Genomic DNA, 19,224 nt, shown 5'->3' with positions numbered 1-19,224 from the left:
CCAGCTACTGATGCTTCAGGATCACTCTGTGATTTTCAAGTACTGAAGTCCACATTTACAGTGACTGCTTAAGTCTTCCCTAACCTTGAATTCCTTCTTGCAGCTAAAACCACATCTCGCTACGTGTGCCTCAGAAAATCATCCATGGCAGTGGGCACGGAAAGGTGTCTCATAAGCATCGTCTCGATGTAAGAATACCATATTCATATAATTAATATTAAGTCATATCTAAAATTTACTGATTTATTTTAACATACTGATAATGTAACCTAGTGTAACTTTAGAAAACAAGTGTGCTTGAGTATATGTGAAAAATTTCATGTGCCCTCAGATTGCGGCTTAAAAGTTTGATGTAGGGGCGCCTGGGTGGCTCAGTCGGTTAAGCATCCGACTTCAGCCCAGGTCACGATCTCGCGGTCAGAGAGTTCGAGCCCCAAGTCGGGCTCGGGGCTGATGGCTCAGAGCCTGGAGCCTGCTTCCGATTCTGTGTCTCCCTCTCTCTCTGCCCCTCCCCCGTTCATGCTGTGTCTCTTTCTGTCTCAAAAATAAATAAAAATGTTAAAAAAAAAAAAAAAGTTTGATGTAGTGACCAATTTTCCGAGTGGTAAGTTAATATTCATGAATTATATTATGCTAGTTAATATAATCATAGTATGATTTATTTTTAAAAGAATAATATAAATATTACCGTTTCTTGAGATAATCCAAATAAAGTGTAAAAACTAGAACACATGTTTCATTTAAATTTATTCAATGCTTTCTCCAGGAATCTCATGGTGCTTTTAAATTATAGAATTATTCTAGCAAGCCAGATGGTGTCAGTTTTAAATAACTCCGACCCTATTCCTTTTTCTATGACATGAAATGACCATAATTGTGGAGGAAATAAGGTCACCGCTAAAAAATTGAACATGATGCCGCCAGCATTAGTGATGTAACGTGGCTGTAAGTCATGCCGTCCGGCTATTTCTAAGAATCTGTTAAATGAGGCATGAAACATTAACCGCAGGGTAGGAGACCTTGTTTTTGCCACACACAACATGGAGGACGAGTCACACCAAGAAGTTGTTCAGCACCTCAGGCCTGCCCGTCCCGTCCCACCTCTCCTCTTTCTGATTGGAAGAGATACTCCGGCCTGGAGGATGTCTGGGCACTCATTGGCCAGTTGTCCTATCATTCCCGGGTCATCTCTTTGCTCTTTGGAACAAGTAAACAAACAAGTATTGCTCAAGAGAAGCCCCGGAGCTATTCTCAGAAAGGATTTAGTCAGGAGGATTTTGGAGTTGACCCTCAATGGATCGCAGTGTTTAGGAGTGTCTTCGCTGGCTCCCGGGAGCTGCTGTCAGCAGCCGCCGGAGGCACCGCGTGCAGCGTGCTTCCTCTTCCCGGGAAGCTGTCTGTGACAGACAACTTCAGAAATCAGCAAGCGAGTGCATGCAGGAAAGCCATCATAAATCACTCTCATGATCTAACATTATTTCTTTTTCTTTTTTTTTTTTTTAATTTTTTTTTTTCAACGTTTATTTATTTTTGGGACAGAGAGAGACAGAGCATGAACAGGGGAGGGGCAGAGAGAGAGGGAGACACAGAATCGGAAACAGGCTCCAGGCTCTGAGCCATCAGCCCAGAGCCCGACGCGGGGCTCGAACTCACGGACCGCGAGATCGTGACCTGGCTGAAGTCGGACGCTTAACCGACTGCGCCACCCAGGCGCCCCTAACATTATTTCTGAAAGGGCCATGGACAGCTGATTCGGCGCTCCACGGGTTTTTTGTTTGATTATTCGTAAATTCTGAAGGATTGCTGTTTTTCCAGCTTTTGCCCATATATGGGACTCTTAAGGGAGGCATCTGTTGAGAGTCTATGCGCCCTCTTATTTTAAACTGTGAACCTTTTGTTTGGCCTTTGAATATTTCCCCTTTCTATCACTTTGTTTCTTCTGAGCAGGGGAGTAAGATTCCATTTTCAAATCTGGATTGTGAGAACCAGCGTGGGTAAAGCTAACACTTTATTTAGGTCCAAGAAATACTACTTTCTAGGACTTCTGGGCCAACCATTTTTTTTAAATGTTTATTTATTTTTGAGAGAGAGAGAGAGAGAGAGAGAGAGAGAGAGTGAGCGGGGGGAGGGGAGGAGAGAGAGAGGGAGACACAGAATTCGAAATTAGGCTCCAGGCTCTGAGCTGTCAGCACAGAGCCAAATGCAGGGCTCGAACTTATAAGCAGTGATACCATGACCTGAGCCAAAGTCCTAAGCTTAACTGACTGAGACACCCAGGCTCCCCCTGGGGCAACCAATGAAAACAATAATCCTGCTCTGTAATCTACTTATCTCCTTAGATGTTATCAGTTCTCTATAACAAACTCATAATATAACTCATTACTATAGTCTCATCCCAGTGTTAAAACAAATGATCTATTTTATCTGTTTTTTTTCTCATTTTGATATGAACATGTCCTCCTTAGTGTTCTTTGTATGGGATACATTTCTGTATAAGGGATGATGAAAGTGTTCACGACATACAAAACTTTTCCTGTTCAATGTGTAATAGTTATCTGCTATCCACAGCCTTTCCTCTTGGGTTCCTTTCTGCCAACAGGGGTTACCCAAGCTCCCACAGCCAAATGTTTCTTTCTATTCTGGTTAGCACTAATTCAGTCCTTGCACATGTTGGGGTGGCTTATCGTATACAACCTTCTGTTAGTCCTGCCCTCAAGGATACACGGATATAGCTAGGCCTTCCTAACTGTCCAGTTACCGAATCCACACTCTAAACAGAATAGTTTCACCATTCTTCTAAAGATGGGAATTTAACAAAATTATTTTGTTCGTTAGTACAACTCTAAGCTCCTCTAGGAGAAAATTGCCTATGGGAAGGGGTAGATAGATTTAGAAAAAAAACAACAACAACACTAAATGTAACAGTGGCAAAGATTATGCCTTAGAAGCTGTGGAGCCATGCCAAACATAGCACGTAGGCTAGTCAGGCATTCTGCAAAAGTTTATCACGTATTTCTGCTTGCTGAAATACTTCCTACCTTGGATCATAATGGTGACCCACCAGGTTTCTCTAAATCTGTGTGGTTCCTGTTTCTTTTTAGTCTTGTAGCCAGTTTTTTTATTTTTTCACTCAAGACACATTTAGTAAACATTCACTGCGTGATGATGTGTGTTGGTGTATATATCACATGACAAGGGATACATCTAGGGAGATTGGTACAAAAGGAAGCAAGTGTTTATGATAAAACAATGTGATGGTGCTCCTTCCTAGGAGATGGCATTTGGGGACAAGTTTGGGGGGGGGGGTTGGCTCTTTAATGGCACAGACAGAAGAGATGGGTCTTCCTGGCAGAGGAGACAGCTTGAGCAAAGTCAGAGATGTTAACTAGGCTGGTGAGCTTTGAATTATCAGAGGGCTCCCCCTAAGAGCTGGGTGTGGGCACAGGCTGCAAGGCCAGACCAGGATTTACGCATGGTGTGGTAAGGAATCATTGGGGCCATTAAATACCTTTACATAGGTGAGTGCCACAGTGAGTCTGCTTTGGCTCATGTGTTACTATTTGAAAGAATAGAGTTGTGATGCCAGCATGGAGACTGGTCTGAAAAGCAGTCTAGATGGAAAGGCCAGTTGGGTGTTGTTTTTCAGTTGCAGGTACCCAAGGTTTGAACCATGACTTACTGTTTAGTTATTTTTGTTAGAAGATGCACTTCCTCTATTATCAGATTCCAGGGACCAGGGGAGGCAGCCCTCTTTCTGGCCTTGAGACTGCTCTACAGAGGTGATAGTGAACAGTCAGGAATTGTGGAAACTGGCAGGGTCATTAGTTTTCTACCTGACTAGCAAGACCTCAAGCTCCCCCAGAAACAGTGGGGTGGCCAGGGGATTCTTGGCGTCCCTTAAGACCCTGGGCAGTCCCAGCAGGGTTCGCAGCTTTGTTGTAGAGCGGTTCCTGTAACCACACCCACACCCCCGGGGCCTGACTCTGGAAACAACTAATAACTACAGTTTCTTGTTGTTGTGAGCTATTTAAGGTAAGCCACTGTCACGGGAAGGCTTTGCATATTCTCTCCAGTTGGGCCCCGCCTTCTAGAACACACGTGCCCTGGAGCACAGTAAACAAGGTAACTAAGGGCGGAACCACAAGACCAGTTTGGACAATGCAGGAGTCGGTGTTTGATTCAGCAGCTAGCAAGATTTCCCCTTTCATTGCGATAAAGGAAGAAATGAGTAAATGTCAATTTTTAGATGAAAGGAGGCTGATTGGCACAATCGGGGTTCTATTTGGTTTACGTGGGCGGTTTGGGGTGCTAGACAAGTTTGCACCGATCCCCCTGGCCACCTTATCAGGCCTCAGGCCGTCCTAGGGTAATTCTTGGAGTCATGGTGGTGTGTGTTGTGGGGATTCTGGAGGGTCCCTGGGGCCGTCCACGGCGGTGGGGGTGGGGTCCTCAGGGCCGTCTTGGGGGGTTCTCATGGGTCTGGGGAACCTCCCGGGGACCTCGGGCCGTCTTGGGTTCTGAGGGTAACCTCCGGGGGGGTCCTCAGGCTGTCTTGGGGGGTTCTGGATGGGGACCTCCGGGGGAGTCCTCGAACATCTTGGGGGGATTCTCCGGCCTTCCTCGCAGCTGCGGTCAAGCCACCCGGCATTCCACGGCGCCGCCACCCCTGTTAGCGCAGTGGGGAGGGCGTGAGCCCATACTCTGGTGGTGGCGAGTTGGGTCCTCAAGCACGTCCTCAGTCGGGACGCGGCTACCATCGCCCGATGTTAAGTGGCATTGTTTTCCCGTGCCCGGTCCGGGCGCGGGACCTGGGCGTCAGGTCCCGGCTGGGCCGCGGGGGCCTGAATCGCTCACCGCTCGGTGGGCGGGGTCGGGCGGCGCGGGGGCGGGGCCCGTCGTGCTCCCGGGGGCGGGGCCCGGCCGACCGGCGGCGCGTGCGCACGGGCGGCGGCGGCGCCGCGGCCGTCCCTCGCGCCGGCATGGCGGTGTGCGCTCGCCTCTGCGGCGTGGGCCCGTCGCGGGGATGCCGGCGACGCCAGCAGCGCCGGGGCCCGGCTGAGACCGCGGCGGCTGACAGCGAGCCGGACACGGACCCCGAGGAGGAGCGCATCGAGGCGGGCGCGGCGGCGCTGGCCGGGGCGGGGGGCGGCCGGGGCGCGGGCCCCTCGCCGCCCCCGCGCTGCTCCCTGCTGGAGCTGCCGCCGGAGCTGCTGGTGGAGATCTTCGCCTCGCTGCCCGGCACCGACCTGCCCAGCCTGGCCCAGGTCTGCACCAAGTTCCGGCGCATCCTGCACACCGACACCATCTGGAGAAGGCGCTGCCGGGAGGGTGAGCGCGCCGGGGGCGGGGGTCCTGGCGGGCGGGGGTCCTGGCGGGCGGGGGTCCCCCCGGGGGAGGGTCCCGGCCGGGCGGGGGGCGGTGACTCCGGGGCTGTCTCCCACACTGCCGGGGCGCGGAGTCTGGGAGAGGTGGAGTCCCCGCAGGGCCGCGGAGCCGCGCTCTACACGCCCTGGGGGCCCTGAGCAGGGGTGGACGGGTCCGCTGGCCTCAGGGACAGGACGGTTGACTGTGCTGGGGTTGGGGCTGGGTTCAGGCCAGGGAGTAAGCTGACGCATGTGGGCATCGGCCTCGGTCCCCAGGCCTCGGGGGGCGGAGCTGAGCAGAGCGAAGGGGGTGAAGTCGAACGGTTTGGGGAAGCAGCCCGAGCCGGGGAGTGTGGAGGGTCTCCTTAGGGGCGGGTCTGTGGAGGGGCAGGTGGAGCGAGGGTTGAGTTCCCTCTCTTGGATGCTGGTGGCAGTAATGACGGTGGCGAATAGTTAGTTTTGTAACAAATCCCAGGAGGAAGGGTTTACTTAATCCAGAGTTCCAGAGTCTCTGGACAACGTTTGAACGTTGACAAATGCCAGGTGTTCAGTGAGGTGTCGTGTTTTGGTAAAAAAGGATAGGTGAGAAAAAGATCCAGACAATGCAGAATGGCAGAAGGAAGAAATTAAAAATCATCAGAGATCCCTCCCATCAAAGATAACCCATTCTTACAATTTTGGAAAACGTCTCTCCGTATGCACATGTAGAGTCCTGTACACATTTTTACTTAGATGGGATCGTACCATGTATATTCTTCTAGAGACAGTTTAGTACAGAAAAAGCTTCGTGGTATGTCTCTGCGTGCATGTGCCACAGACTAGTTAGTCCCTTACCGGTCGACTTCTGAGTGTGCCGTTTTTCCTGGTCCTAAACAGTGCTTGTCAGGGCTGCTTTTAAGCAGATACGGTAGCAATTTATATGTCCATGTGTCTGCGATTGTCTTGTTAGGGTGCACGTCCTCACAGCACGTTTGTGGGTAGTGGAGTGTAACACACTGATGGCACATAGACACCCACTGCCCAGCCGTTGGAATTTGCACCCCCTCCCACCCCAGAGGGTGCCTGAGAAGACCTCTTTCCCCAGATTCCACCCCCACCCCTCCCCCCAACAAGGGGGTCAGTCAGTCATATCTCTGCGGTAATGTTCAGTGGTCAGGGCTCTGGATTTTTACTCAGCGGTTCAGGCTCTATTTATATGCTGTGAGATCTTGGACATGCTGCTTCGCCTTCCCAGGTATTTGGGAAATGCTGCTCCCTTAGGGTCACGTTGAGGGTTAAATGAGATGATGCATGTGAAACTCTCACCCCCTAAATGGTAATGTTCTATTATGGGGCCTCTTGGCCATTGTATTTCATGTCTTGTGATTCCTTATTGGTGTGTTTTTGTTTTTGTCTCTTAAGACAGTCTATTTTTGTAAGGACAAATTTGTAAGAACTCTCCAAGTATTAGCAGTATTCACCTTTTGTCTTGTATGTGGCAAGTGCATTTCTTTTGAGATTTTAAAGTAGAGGCAAAGAAAGTTCCCCTTTCTCTTTCTCTCTGAACTCTGTCTTTTCATTTGTTTTGCTTTTTGTACGCCTTTAAGACCCAGATAGGTCACAGGGGTTCCATTGTGCTTTGAGAAGTTTGTCCATCCGTCAGCCAAACCAGTGTGGTGCTTTCCGATGGGTTTGTCTCTGGGGAATTGTAATGTGGCTAGCTCAACTCTAGAAACAGAGAGTAGCGAAGACTTTTGTGTAATCAAAAACTCAAAGGTATGCCACAGAGCAAAACTCACTGAGGATAGAGTTCAGGGTGAATTGCTAGAGTCGCTAATGGAAATATAGGAAGTCCTGATGCGGTTGTAGAAGGTAGTTGGGACAGAGAGAGGACTATGCAGTCCCTTCCTGCTGGGGCGCTTCTCAGTTCAGCTTTCCTGGGACAGCAGACCATGTGGTAGAAGGAAGGCTAACTGGGAAAGTTCTCATTTTGAGAAATTTAAAAAAAAAAAAAAAAGATAAAAATGGTAAAACAGGGGGTGTCCGGTGGCTCAGTCGGTTGAGCGTCTGACTTCGGCTCAGGTCGTGATCTCACAGTCTGTGGGTTCAAGCCCCGCATTGGGCTCTGTGCTGACAGCTCAGAGCCTGGAGCCTGCTTCGGATTCTGTGTCTCCCTCTCTCTCTGCCCTTCCCCTGCTCACGCTCTGTCTCTCTCTGTCTCAAAAAAAAAATAAATAAATCAAATGGAAAAACAGGCATATTCCTAGTCACCCCCCAATAAATGTTAATTCTTTTGTTATATTTGCTTTTTTTTTTTTTTTTTTTTTTAATTTTTTTTTTTTCAACGTTTATTTATTTTTGGGACAGAGAGAGACAGAGCATGAACGGGGGAGGGGCAGAGAGAGAGGGAGACACAGAATCGGAAACAGGCTCCAGGCTCTGAGCCATCAGCCCAGAGCCCGACGCGGGCCTTGAACTCACAGACCGCGAGATCGTGACCTGGCTGAAGTCGGACGCTTAACCGACTGCGCCACCCAGGCGCCCCATGTTATATTTGCTTTTGATTCCTCTACCTTTGTAATTTTTTTTTTGATTGTTTAAATGTTTATTTATTTAGTTATTTTGAGAGAGAGCAGTGGAGGGGCAGATAGAGAGGGAGACAGAATCCCAAGCAGCCTCTGTACCATCAGCACAGAGCCAGACGTGGGGCTTGATCTCAGGAACTGTGAGATCATGACCTGAGCCAAAACCACGAGTCAGATGATCAACCCAAGGGATTGAACCACCCAGGCACCTCTTGACCTTTTTTAACAGAAAACATCTCAGCTGATACTCAAAGTCGTCCCTTCTGGCCAGCACTGCCCTTTCTACTCCAAGAAGCAGGCACTGTCATAGGCTTAATTTACTAGTGTATATAGGACATATACATCTGTATATAGCGTATGCTAGGACATTGTCCCCAAATGTAACATTTGTGGTGGTTTAGTTTTTGGAAATATATCATCTGTGAATATCGTACATCTGCTTTTCTTCCCCTTGTGAACTTCTGTTTTTAAGTTCTGTCCACGTGAATACATTTAATTTTGGTTCACTCTTTTCAAATGCTGTGTGGTGGTTCATCATTTGGAGAGACCACACTTTGTCGCTTCTCTTATTTTTATTTCTTTTATTCTATATAGCATACAGTGAACAACACGTTTCCTTGAATGCAGATAACATACACGCAGAAGTAGTGTTGCTGGGGCAGTGGCTGTGCGATTTGCACTTTTGCTAGGTACTGCCCAGTTATTTCTGGGCTTGATTTTAGCTGCTTTCACACCTGTCACTAGAGCATGGACAGGTTAAGTCGCAAAAGATGAAATACAAATGTTCATTATGCATCATTACAAAGTTGCAGTCATTTCTGGTCCAGCTATTTTAAGTTATCTCGTTTAATCCAGTATCTGCCGAATTCTTTCTAATCTGAAAGATCCATTTTTTAAAAGTTTATTTATTGGGGCGCCTGGGTGGCGCAGTCGGTTAAGCGTCCGACTTCAGCCAGGTCACGATCTCGCGGTCCGTGGGTTCGAGCCCCACGTCGGGCTCTGGGCTGATGGCTCAGAGCCTGGAGCCTGTTTCCGATTCTGTGTCTCCCTCTCTCTCTGCCCCTCCCCCGTTCATGCTCTGTCTCTCTCTGTCCCCAAAATAAATAGACGTTGAAAAAAAAATTTTTTTTTACGTTTATTTATTTATTTTGAGACAGAGTATGTGAACTGGTGAGGGGCAAAGAGTAAGAGAGAGAGAGAGAGAGAGAGGAGAGAATCCCGCACAGGCTCTGCACGGTCAGTGCAGAGCCCCTGTGGGGCTCAGTCTCACGACCGTAAGATCATGACCTGAGCCAAGATCAGAAGTTGGGTGCATAACTAACTGAGCCACCCAGGCACCCCTGAACAATGCATTTTTATTTATTTTAATTTGCATGTGCCTGATAACTAGTAAGGATGCACATGTAAAAAAATAATTATTGGCAGTTTGGATTTCTCTTGTTTGCCTATCCTTTTTGCCCATTTTCTCCCCTATTATTTTTCTTGACTATTTTGTGGGTTTAATTTATTTCACCTGGATCGATTTCTGTTTACTATATTGGAAAACATTTTCGTGTAGTATATAGTCATTTGCAATTTAACTTCATTTATAATAACTTCTGTGAAAGTTACATGTTAATCAAATTCATGAATTTTGGGTTTAAGTAATGATTTTCATCTCAAGGTTATGAAGATGGTTGGCAGCTGGGTCTTTGATTTCAGTAGTTCATTCTGGTAGCTTGAATTGCAAGCTCATTTATGTCAAACATTGGACTGTTGGCAATCCTATATGGGATACCTAGATGTGTCATAGCGTTAGTCTAATTGTGATTGAAATACATATACACGTATAAGAATAGTCATGTCTGAGACAGGCCTGATTTCACTTCTCTCAATTCCCAAAGTTCTTCTTTCCTGAACTAGACATTTGGTTAAGGTGAGCGTTCATAAGGCCAAAGTGCCAGGTCTATTTAGGTAAAAACCAAAGTGCTCCCAGCCTTGGTGATCAGGAGGCTGGATCTCAGGCTGGCTGAGAAGGTGAGTTGTCCTTGCCCCCTCAGGTTTTGTGAATGGAACCTCCAGGTCTGGTCCAGCCCTGACAGGAGTTTAATGGTGCCTCCATTTTTTAGTGTCTTGGGTGGGTGAGACTAATTAGTGAATTTACATGTTTACATGTTTGCTTTCTATCTTTTGATTGGATTTTCCAGAACAGAAAACAACCCACAAAAATGGGAGTGGGGAAGAGGATACCATACACCTGTGTTTTCTTGCTTTACAGGATTTAGGGCCATGATGGACTTTCAGGGTGCAGACAATGCGTGCGTGTTTAAAATGACAGGATGATTTTGCAAGGGGGGAGGGTCGGGGGGTAGCACTGGGAACTGAAAACAAGGTAGCTCTCTGTAATGTTTGGTGAGACGTTCACAATTTCCAGTGTCCTAGCAATAAATCAGTTACTTGTATAGAACTTTGGCTTTTCTAGTCTGTTGCTTATTGGAGCCGTTGGATCAAATATTTTCTAGTGGTATTTCTCTGGGCAGGTGAAAGAAGGTTGGTAGGGAGAAGCCAAGTCTGAGCTCCTAATTTTGGGGTTCGCACATAACAACTGGCTGGCTTACAGGAATGGGATCAAACCAAGCCCGGCCTCCAGGGCGGGTGCAGGCCAGGGCCAGGGTAAACACTTTTTGATGCATCATCAGTCCTTAGGCTGCAGGCCTCCTGCAGTAACTTACGTGTGGGGCTATAAATAAGTCATCACTTCTCGGAGTTCTGAGGGTGAAGCCAAGTGCGTTATTTTGCCTTTGACCCTGACGAGGCTTTTCTTGGTTAATACTTCACCATTTAGTTGGTGAATTTAGAGGTCCACATTCACACCCTAGTTCTTAATCAGAATAATCAAATAATAACAAAAGACAGATTTAGAATGCGTGTGTTTTTCCCCTCCCACACTGAGCTGTAAATATTCAGACATAAGGATTTCATATCATTCAGCTCAGTACCTGCTGGTGTCAGGTTTTGAATTTAAGATATATATGTTATATATATGTATAATAAGATATATAATACATATAGAATATATATAGTTAAGATATATATATTATATATGTATGTATAATTTGCCCATTTCTTCCTTTGATGGTAAGTTTTTTTTGACACATAGAATGATATTTGGGTAATATTTTGATCTGTGGTAAGTCTAAAGTGGGTTTAGATTCTGTCCTGATTAGAAATAATCCGTTTCCAATAATGTATGATCTTTTTGACAGAAATGGGAAATTAAAAACCAATATTTAATTCTGGTTTTGCAATCAGAAGAAAATGCTATTTCTGTCCTATCTGATATGCTGATGCAAAATATGAGCAACGTGGCTTTTGTTAAATACGGTTAAAATTGGAAGGTCATCTTAGGAAGAGGTGAAATGGGCAAGCTGTACGTTACAAGGCTGGCTTCAGGGATATTTTATGATTACTTGTAAAGCAGATCCTAGCCCACTAGTTTTGGTGGTGGGATGGGCAGGTCAGTGAACTGTTCCTGTAATAGAAACGCACGTGTCTTAACCGCGAGAAGGGGAGGCCAGCCCCCCTCCGGTACATGCAGCAGGATTTCAAAATTTGAGGGGAAACCTTTATCTTTTTTTCCTGCTTTACCAATTGAAAGGACTATAGTCCTCTGTGTTTTTGCAAGTTGAATCTCATATGGTGCTTTACAGAGAAACCTTTGCCTTCTAGTTAGCAAAGCAGAAAAGGGTATAGGACAGTGGTGCATCACAGGGGAACATTTTTTAGACTTCGTCTTTTTGACCTTAAAAAAGTAAGCTAGAAAGTGAACCTGGTACCCAGAAAGCATCGAATAAAGATGTCCCCCGACCATATTTAATTGGATAGACACTGGTACCTTGCCAAAAAGAATCGATTGGTTGTTAGAAGTCCAGGCACTGCCATTTTTACTGTTGCCCTGTGTTTATAAAATGAGTGTGTAACACGTGTGAGGCTCTGACTTTGTCTTTCTGGCTGGAAAGGGCTTGCAAACACAAGGGTGTCTTTGGGACTTTGCAGAGGAACGAGCGTCCTCTGCAAAGAAGGCCCTTTCCCCAAGGCTGGCGGGGTTTGGAACTCATGAGTCAGCGTCCTCTGCCAGCGACACCATCACTGTCCACCCGGTGGCGATGGAGAGGCTCGGGAACTTGAGCTGGCCAGGCCTGTGTGTGGAGTGTTAGTGGAGGAGCAGGGACGTGTCAGAAACACTAGACAAGGTCCGGGGAGGGGTGGCAGTGACTGCCCCGTCAGGCTCACGGGCTTCTCTCCTGGTCTGCTCCGTGGGCGGCGGGGCAGGGAGTGTGGGTGTCTGAGGGTGACAGATGGGCCTTCCCAGGAGTGGGTGTCACTTGGCCAGCAGGTGGGTGCCTGTCGTGGGAGGCGGACTGGGGTCAGAGTCCTTAGCCCGTTGGCACTGAGATTGCTTATCTTTACATGGACTGAACTGGTTGAGAGCAAGTCACATGAGTCATAGGCGGTGTCGGCCGTCCTGGGGAAGCGTTTGTTTAAGCGTCCCGAATAGTCCAGGTGTTTAATAAGAGACACCTGTGGGCTGTGTCCATGTTTTGGGTTTTACAGTCTTTCCATCCTAAGATGAGCTGGCTGCAGAGTTTTTCCAGATCTGCTACATTATTAAAGAGAGAGAGAGAGAGAGAGGCGTTTCATGCAGTTACAGTAATAGCTGAGCGAAGCGGGGCCCTGGTCAGTGGTCTGTCGCTGGAGAGGTGATCCCGGATACTGGCACAGAGCAGCGGTGTCGGGAAACCCGGGGACTGGGTGCCCAACTCCCCTGTCCTGCCTGGTGGAGATCCCCCCTCCCACCAGCCCCAGCCCCCAACTTCGTTTTTAGCCTCAAGTCAAACTTGGAGCCATACTTTATTAAGGAGGGTATTTCACTCCTAATTGAGTGCACACAAAAATCAGTCTTACCAATCAAGCCATCTTAGAGTTTTATTTAGAGAACCCTGCAGCGTGCGGCAGGTAGGAAGGAAACCAGCATCGTCTGGTCCACCTTCCGGCCCTTCTCCCTGCTTGTCCAGTGACATGTCTGGTCACCCGGTCCTTTCCTCCTGCCTCTGCCTCACCTGGTGGTGCAGTGGCCTCCCTGGAGCCTCCGCCTGCATTTCCAGGCACGTCTCTGCTGGCGCCCCCACGGGTTAATGGTCCTCTGTGGAGGCTCTGTCTTTGCTGCTTTTCTACCTAGAATCTTCCATGCCTTTTTTTTTTTTTTTTTTTTTTTGGTGCTGCCTGTGGCCTCCCATCACTGCTGCCGTCCAACTCCCTCCAGGGCTGGGGGACAACTTCCCTTTCCAGATTTGTCTTGTGTGCCCATCGGCTCGCTGCGGTAGCGTCTGAGTGTGGTGCTGTCACAGCGTGAATGGGGACGAGGAGGCTGGGTCCCTCCGTGGCCGCCTCTGGCACTGATGTGGCACACGGAAGAATGGCGCTCCCGTCCTTGGTCCCCTTCTGCTCTGATGTGTGTGCTGATCTGTCATGGCTGGCACAGGGACTGTGTCTGTTAATCACCTTCCCTTCCAGGGAACGGGCCTCTCAAGAAGCAGAAGTGTGTCTGCTGGTTTCTGCAGGGGTGAGGGAGAGAGAGAACGCTTCTAGCCCACTCTCTCCCTCCCATAGAGACTGACCAGAGTGCCGTGTGGATGGGGAGTTTTTGGGAAACCCCATCCTACGGCCCGGAGTTCGTTGGAGAGGGAATGCGTGGTGAGCACTTGGCAGCCCCTGGCAGTTGGGTCACAAGAGGCTGCCGCTTGTGTTGGCTTGACTTGGGCCAAATCACTGGGCGGTTTTTTCTCTCGGGCAAAACATTTTTCAAATAGCTTTTTGGTAAAAAAAAAAATTAAAAAAAAAAAAATTTTTTTTTTTTTTTTCAACGTTTATTTATTTTTGGGACAGAGAGACACAGCACATGAACGGGGGAGGGGCAGAAAGAGAGGGAGACACAGAATCGGAAACAGGCTCCAGGCTCTGAGCCATCAGCCCAGAGCCCGACGCGGGGCTCGAACTCACGGACCGCGAGATCGTGACCTGGCTGAAGTCGGACGCTCAACCGACTGCGCCACCCAGGCGCCCCAAAAACAAAAAAAATTTTTTTCTGTTTATTTTATTTTTGAGAGAGAGAGAGAGAGTGTGGGAGGGGCAGAGAGAGGGGGAGACACAGAATCCGAAGCAGGCTCCAGGCTCTGAGCTGTCAGCACAGAGTATGACGCGGGGCTTGAACCCACGAACTGTGAGATCACGGCCTGAGCCGAAGTCGGACGCTCAACCGATGGAGCCCCCCAGGCGCTGTGGAAATTTTCCAGTTGGAATATTTGAAGTGGCCGTTTACTTTTTTTTTACTGTGGTGAACGTACACATGGAACAAAAACTTCCACTTGGGCTGTTTGTAAATGCACAAGTCTGTGGCGCTGAGCACTTTCACATCGTTGTGCAGCCATCGCCCCTGTCCGTCTCCAGGACTTTCCCTTCTTGCTCAGCTGTGCCTCTGTCCCCATCTCTAGCTCCCCGTTTCCTCCCCCAGCCCTGGCAGCCAGCGTTCTTCTGTCTGTCTCTCTGAATCAAATACCCCAGGGAATCCTGCAGTATTTGTTTTCTGGGGACCAGCTTGTTTCACGGAGCATAAGGTCCCCAAGGTTTATCCATGTTACAGCAGGTGACAGAGTTTACTTCCTTTCTAAGGCTGAATAATATCCCGTTGTGTGGATGGCCCACTTACCTGCCTTCTGGATATTGTGAATAGTGCTGCTGGGAGCGTGGGTGCAGGGGCCCCTCCTTCAGCTCTTTTGGGGATGTATCCCAGATGGAGAATGAGAGCAGGTCATATGGTAGTTCTGTGTGCCCGTACTTTTCCACATTTTGTAAATTTCCTCAAGCCCAGCTCACCCGTTTTTCTCCCCCTCCCCACCTCTGTTTTTTTTTTTTAATTTAATTTTTATTTTTTATTTTGTGGCCATCATTGGAGTAGACACTCTCAAAAAAAGAGTCTCTTAAGCTATTTTATATAATAGATAAGCAAGGAAACCCTTTTTTGTAAAAAAGTTTTTTGTTTAAGTCATCTCTGTACCTGACGTGGGGCTTGAACTCATGACCGCGAGATCAAGAGTCACATGCTTCACCAACTGAGCCAGCCGGATGCCCCAGCAAGGAGACTTGAATCGCCAGCCTTCCACCCCAAATGCAGTGCTTGAAAAGCAGCCGGAGGCATCCTGGTTTGGTGTGCTAGCTTTCAGTCATCTGGGACAGGGTCTGTGCCAAAGGATGGAGGTCACACTTGGTAGTTTTTCTAGAAGCAAGGGTACATGGTGCTGGCCAGTCTGCAGGCCCTAAAGGTATTTTATTTTATTTATTTAGTTTTTTAAATTTATTTTTGAGAGACAGAGCACAAGTGGGGGAGGGGCAGAGACAGAAAGAGGCACAGAATCAGCCGCAGACTCCAGGCTCTGAGCTGTCAGCACAGAGCCCGACGCGGGGCTCGAACCCACTCGAACCTTGAGATCACGACCTGAGCCAAAGTCAGATGCCCAACCGACTGAGCCACCCAGGCGCCCCCCTAAAGCTATTTTAAGGGCAGTTTCCCCTCATGACTTTTGGAAGGTTTCTGGAACAATCAGAGGATGTGGCGTTGTTCTTATTCCCTATTCAAGAGAAAGATTTTCCATCAGGTGGAAAATAATCAAACATTTCTCCGAGGGACGGTTAGGTCAGAATGGCATTATTCTGCCTTGGTGGATTTGTTAGGACCTTTAGGGAACATTAAGAAAACCCCGCTAAGGATTGCTGTATTTATTAGCACTGCACCCTAATTTTGCTTTTCTTCTGATTGCTGGTGGGGTTTTTGTGGACACTTACTGCTTGTGCAGCTTCGTAGCCCGTGCGATGCCAGCCAGCAGTGCTGTGCCCTCACGCAGCGCACAGAAAGCTGGTGATGTGGCCGTTGTGGCTGCAGTCCTTGGAGCCATTCGGGAGGTTGGTTCCTGTCGCGACGGAGTGTGGGTTGGACTCTGACGCAAAAGCCATGTCAAGTCACTAGCCTTCGGCGACCTGGGCCCAGGGAGCAGCATCAGTGCCTCACGGAGGCCTGGCCGTTGACTTCCCGCTCTCACATCTGTGCCCTGTATCTGACCCTTGGCACCGAGGGTGCCAGTGCGTGTATCATAGAAGCGTGCGGTTCACGGAGGACCACTGCCACCCCCGCCCCCTGCAGTCACACCACTTGGCCAAGGAGGCGGTAAGAGACTCCTCATTGTCCGTCACCGCATGCACTGGTGGCCTGCTGAAGCCGGGAAGGAGCTGTCCTTTCAAAACCACACAGCAAACAAACCGAAGCAGCAATCTTGTGCGGTGGCAACTTTGAAGTGCATGGTTTGCACAAGAGAAAGCCAGTGTGTCTGGAGAGCCAGACACAGCAGTGACCGCTGACCGGTGACTCTCGGGAGGAGCCGCTTGGCTGCGATGGGCATCACAGAGCGGACAGGAAGTGGTGAAGGCCGCGTACGTGGAGCAGAGCCCTTCTCAGTGACTGTGGGGTGGACTGGTTGCTTCAGTTTGTTCTGCCGCCCGGGTGGCCTGTGCGGGTGTGGACAAGCCGTGCTGTCTCAGGTTCCATGCAGGTGTGGCTGAGTCCCTGCCCCAGGCTCACGGAGGGCTCCCAGGCCCTCAGCCTGCGTCAGCCTCCAGATGCAGGCCTCCAGTCCTCGCTCTCCAGCCAGCAGGATACCCTGCATGCTTTGTGCTTTTTTGGCTTGATAACGAGCAAGGCTGTGATTTTTGTCTTAGTCTTCAACGTCGCGTCTGTTCGTCAGCAGAGGAGGTAGGGAGAAGCAGGGTCCCGGGCAGGCCTGAGCCGCCAGCCCCCAGGTAGCTTCTCCGTGCTGCGTGCATCTCGAGCTTTACTTTGGGTACCGTTGAAGTGCTACCAGCTCGTAGAGGCATTTGGGCCAGTATCATCCATTCTGTTGAAAAGACCAGACCGGACCTCTGGAGGATCGGGGCCGGGGGTGGGGGGCAGCACGTTGCCACTGCCGGTCCCACTGTGTCGATCCACGTTCCAGATGGCCTGCTGAGACGCCAGCCTTGCCCAGCCTTGACGGGCCTTCCTGTGCCAGGGGCACAGGCCCAGAGGCGTGCCGTGAAGCCCCAGCTGGACGCTTGCAGTGAGTGTGAGCACGGGGAGAGTCCTGTGGTGATGCGTGAGGGCCCGGGTGGGGGGCCATGCTTGCCACCCTGAGGCGCCCCGTCCGGGCTGCAGTTCCAGGTCCCGCAGCGCGAGCTCTGCTCCGCGGTGCCAGCCTCAGGCCTCTCTGCGCGTGTTTCCTCCGCACTGATGTGGACGGGGTAGTAGCAGCAGCAGTCTCGGGCCTGCCGGCAGGGTTGGCCACACTGACGCCTGGCCCGAGCAACGGTTGGTACCGGGCAGGTGTGGTTATTGTTAGCTTGGCCAGTGGGCAAGTCTGGATCCGCGGTGATTGGCTCAGGACCGTGCTTTCCTTTCAAAGCCCTGCTGGGACCCGGTCACCTGAGGTTTCAGCTGGGAAGTGCTGGGGCGTGACTTGGAAAAGCGGGGCTGTGGTGGGGCGGGGCAGGGAAAGGGAGAAGGAAGCAGGAGGGTTCCAAGGATCCCTGTCGCTGGCTGGGGTCTAGGTGGCCTGGTGCCAAAGAGACATGCGTGTGCAGCTCTTCTTCCAGGATCTTGCCCGGGACTCTGATCACAGGCCTGTGGCTTTAGTAGAACCAGCAGTGTGGCGAGCCACAGCAGGGGTTCAGGGGGCCTTGGTGGAACCCTGACACCAAGGACCATCTCATTTCCTGGGAACGTGTTGTTTCCTGACCACTGAGCGTGTGCCGCACCCCGTCACGAGCTGGGCGTTGTCCGATTTTGGGTTTGTGCCGTGAGGCTTCTGGAGCTCATCGGAGTGGACAGTGCGGATTGTCCTTTCGTCAGGTGTGGTCTGAACCCAGGATAAAGGCTTCACTGGTGAGTGCGGGTGCTGTGTGCAGAAGTCCCACAAAACCTCCCCAGCAGGGGACAGACACACACTTGGAAGACGGGGCCAAGGTTTCAGCGCACCTCCCCATACTCCGTCCCCCGCCCTCCATCAATCTGTTTGTGTCGTTTCATGATTTCTTGACCATGATCTCCACAAATGTTTCTTGTTGCAGAGTATGGCGTTTGCGAGAACCTGCGGAAGCTGGACATCACGGGCGTGTCTTGTAGAGACGTCTATGCCAAGCGTAAGTTAACCTGTTGCTACCCACTGTCACCTTAGTTCCAGAGCCAGACGCAGAGTGAGCACCCATGATAGGAACACGAAGAATTTGACCCACAGCCCACGGGGCCCTTCTCAGACACCTCCTCAGGGTTGTAGCTGGCGTGGTAGCGCTAAAACCAAGGGGCTCTTTTCTCTGTTTCTGGGCGTCTCACCCTTACTTTTCAGCCCGTCAAGGAGAATGGTGTCTTTTATTAGGTGTCAAGGGCCGTTAGCTCTGAGAAACATGGCTGCCCTGGAAACTCTGGGTGTTTCCAGAAGTGTCCCTTCCTCTGGATCCTGGGCCCACAGCCTGAGGGGACAGGTGGACAGCAGCTCCATGGTGAGGTGTGGCCGCTCCCGCAGGCTCCCTCGGCCGGTGGGGCTGGGCTGCCTTGGAGCGCACCGTCCCCCAGCCCTACCCAGGCTCCCCCTTCTCGGGCTCCTTCTGCCTTGCAGTGTCCTGTCGCCATGATGAGCCCCCCGGACCCCCCCATTTCTTGTTCTCTGCTCCCTTGCTTTCCAGAGTCATGAGTGTGTTCACGGTCCCCCCAGCCCCAATACCTTTCCTTGGGCCTCTTGGTGTGCGAAGGCCTGTGTTCACACCGTCACGGCCCGGGAGCCGCGGATCAGCGCCGACCCGCAGAGGGCAGCCCGCAGGTCCACTGCCCGGCCGCCGCCTGGAGCTGGGGATTGGAGAGCGCAGGGACGATGGTGACCCAGTTCTCTTTGGCCTAAAGTTGACTTGTTCACCGCTCTGAAAAGGACCTTAAGTTTTCATCTCTAACCATCTTGGTAGATTTGGGTTTTCCTTCTTTTGAAATGTTCTCCGTTGAAAGCACGGCAGGTGGTCTCCTCCCTGAATGCCTTGCCTGCCAGCTGGGGCCGCACTCTGTGCGGGGACACCTTCGACTCTGGTCAGAGAAGGAGGCCGGTCACGGAGAGCCGGCCGAAGCCCTGGCAGCCCCTCCAGGCTCTGGGCCGCGCAGGCTCCTGCCTCTTTCCCTGTCCTTCCTGTTAGCA

The 19,224-nt window shown here is 50.3% G+C and overlaps 1 protein-coding gene across 3 annotated transcripts in view; it reads left to right on the top strand.

Moving 5' to 3' along the window:
- The first annotated feature begins 4,942 nt into the window (after nucleotides 1-4,942).
- The window catches only part of FBXO31 (F-box protein 31), a 45,728-nt gene continuing 31,446 nt past the window's right edge, over nucleotides 4,943-19,224 (top strand). The window contains exons 1-2 of one of the 3 annotated variants that reach the window (XM_045439918.1): nucleotides 4,943-5,328; nucleotides 18,116-18,187. In XM_045439918.1, coding sequence (XP_045295874.1) covers nucleotides 4,980-5,328; nucleotides 18,116-18,187 — 421 coding nt within the window. In that variant the 5' untranslated portion in view covers nucleotides 4,943-4,979. The remainder of the gene's footprint in view (nucleotides 5,329-18,115; nucleotides 18,188-19,224) is intronic. The other 2 variants (XM_045439919.1, XM_045439920.1) reach the window with 2 other exon arrangements.

The sequence above is a fragment of the Leopardus geoffroyi genome, chromosome E2 (genome assembly GCF_018350155.1).
Source record: "Leopardus geoffroyi isolate Oge1 chromosome E2, O.geoffroyi_Oge1_pat1.0, whole genome shotgun sequence".
NCBI lineage: Eukaryota > Metazoa > Chordata > Mammalia > Carnivora > Felidae > Leopardus > Leopardus geoffroyi.
The sequence above is the reverse complement of the archived record's forward strand: the minus strand, read 5'-3'. Positions and strand labels throughout refer to the sequence as shown.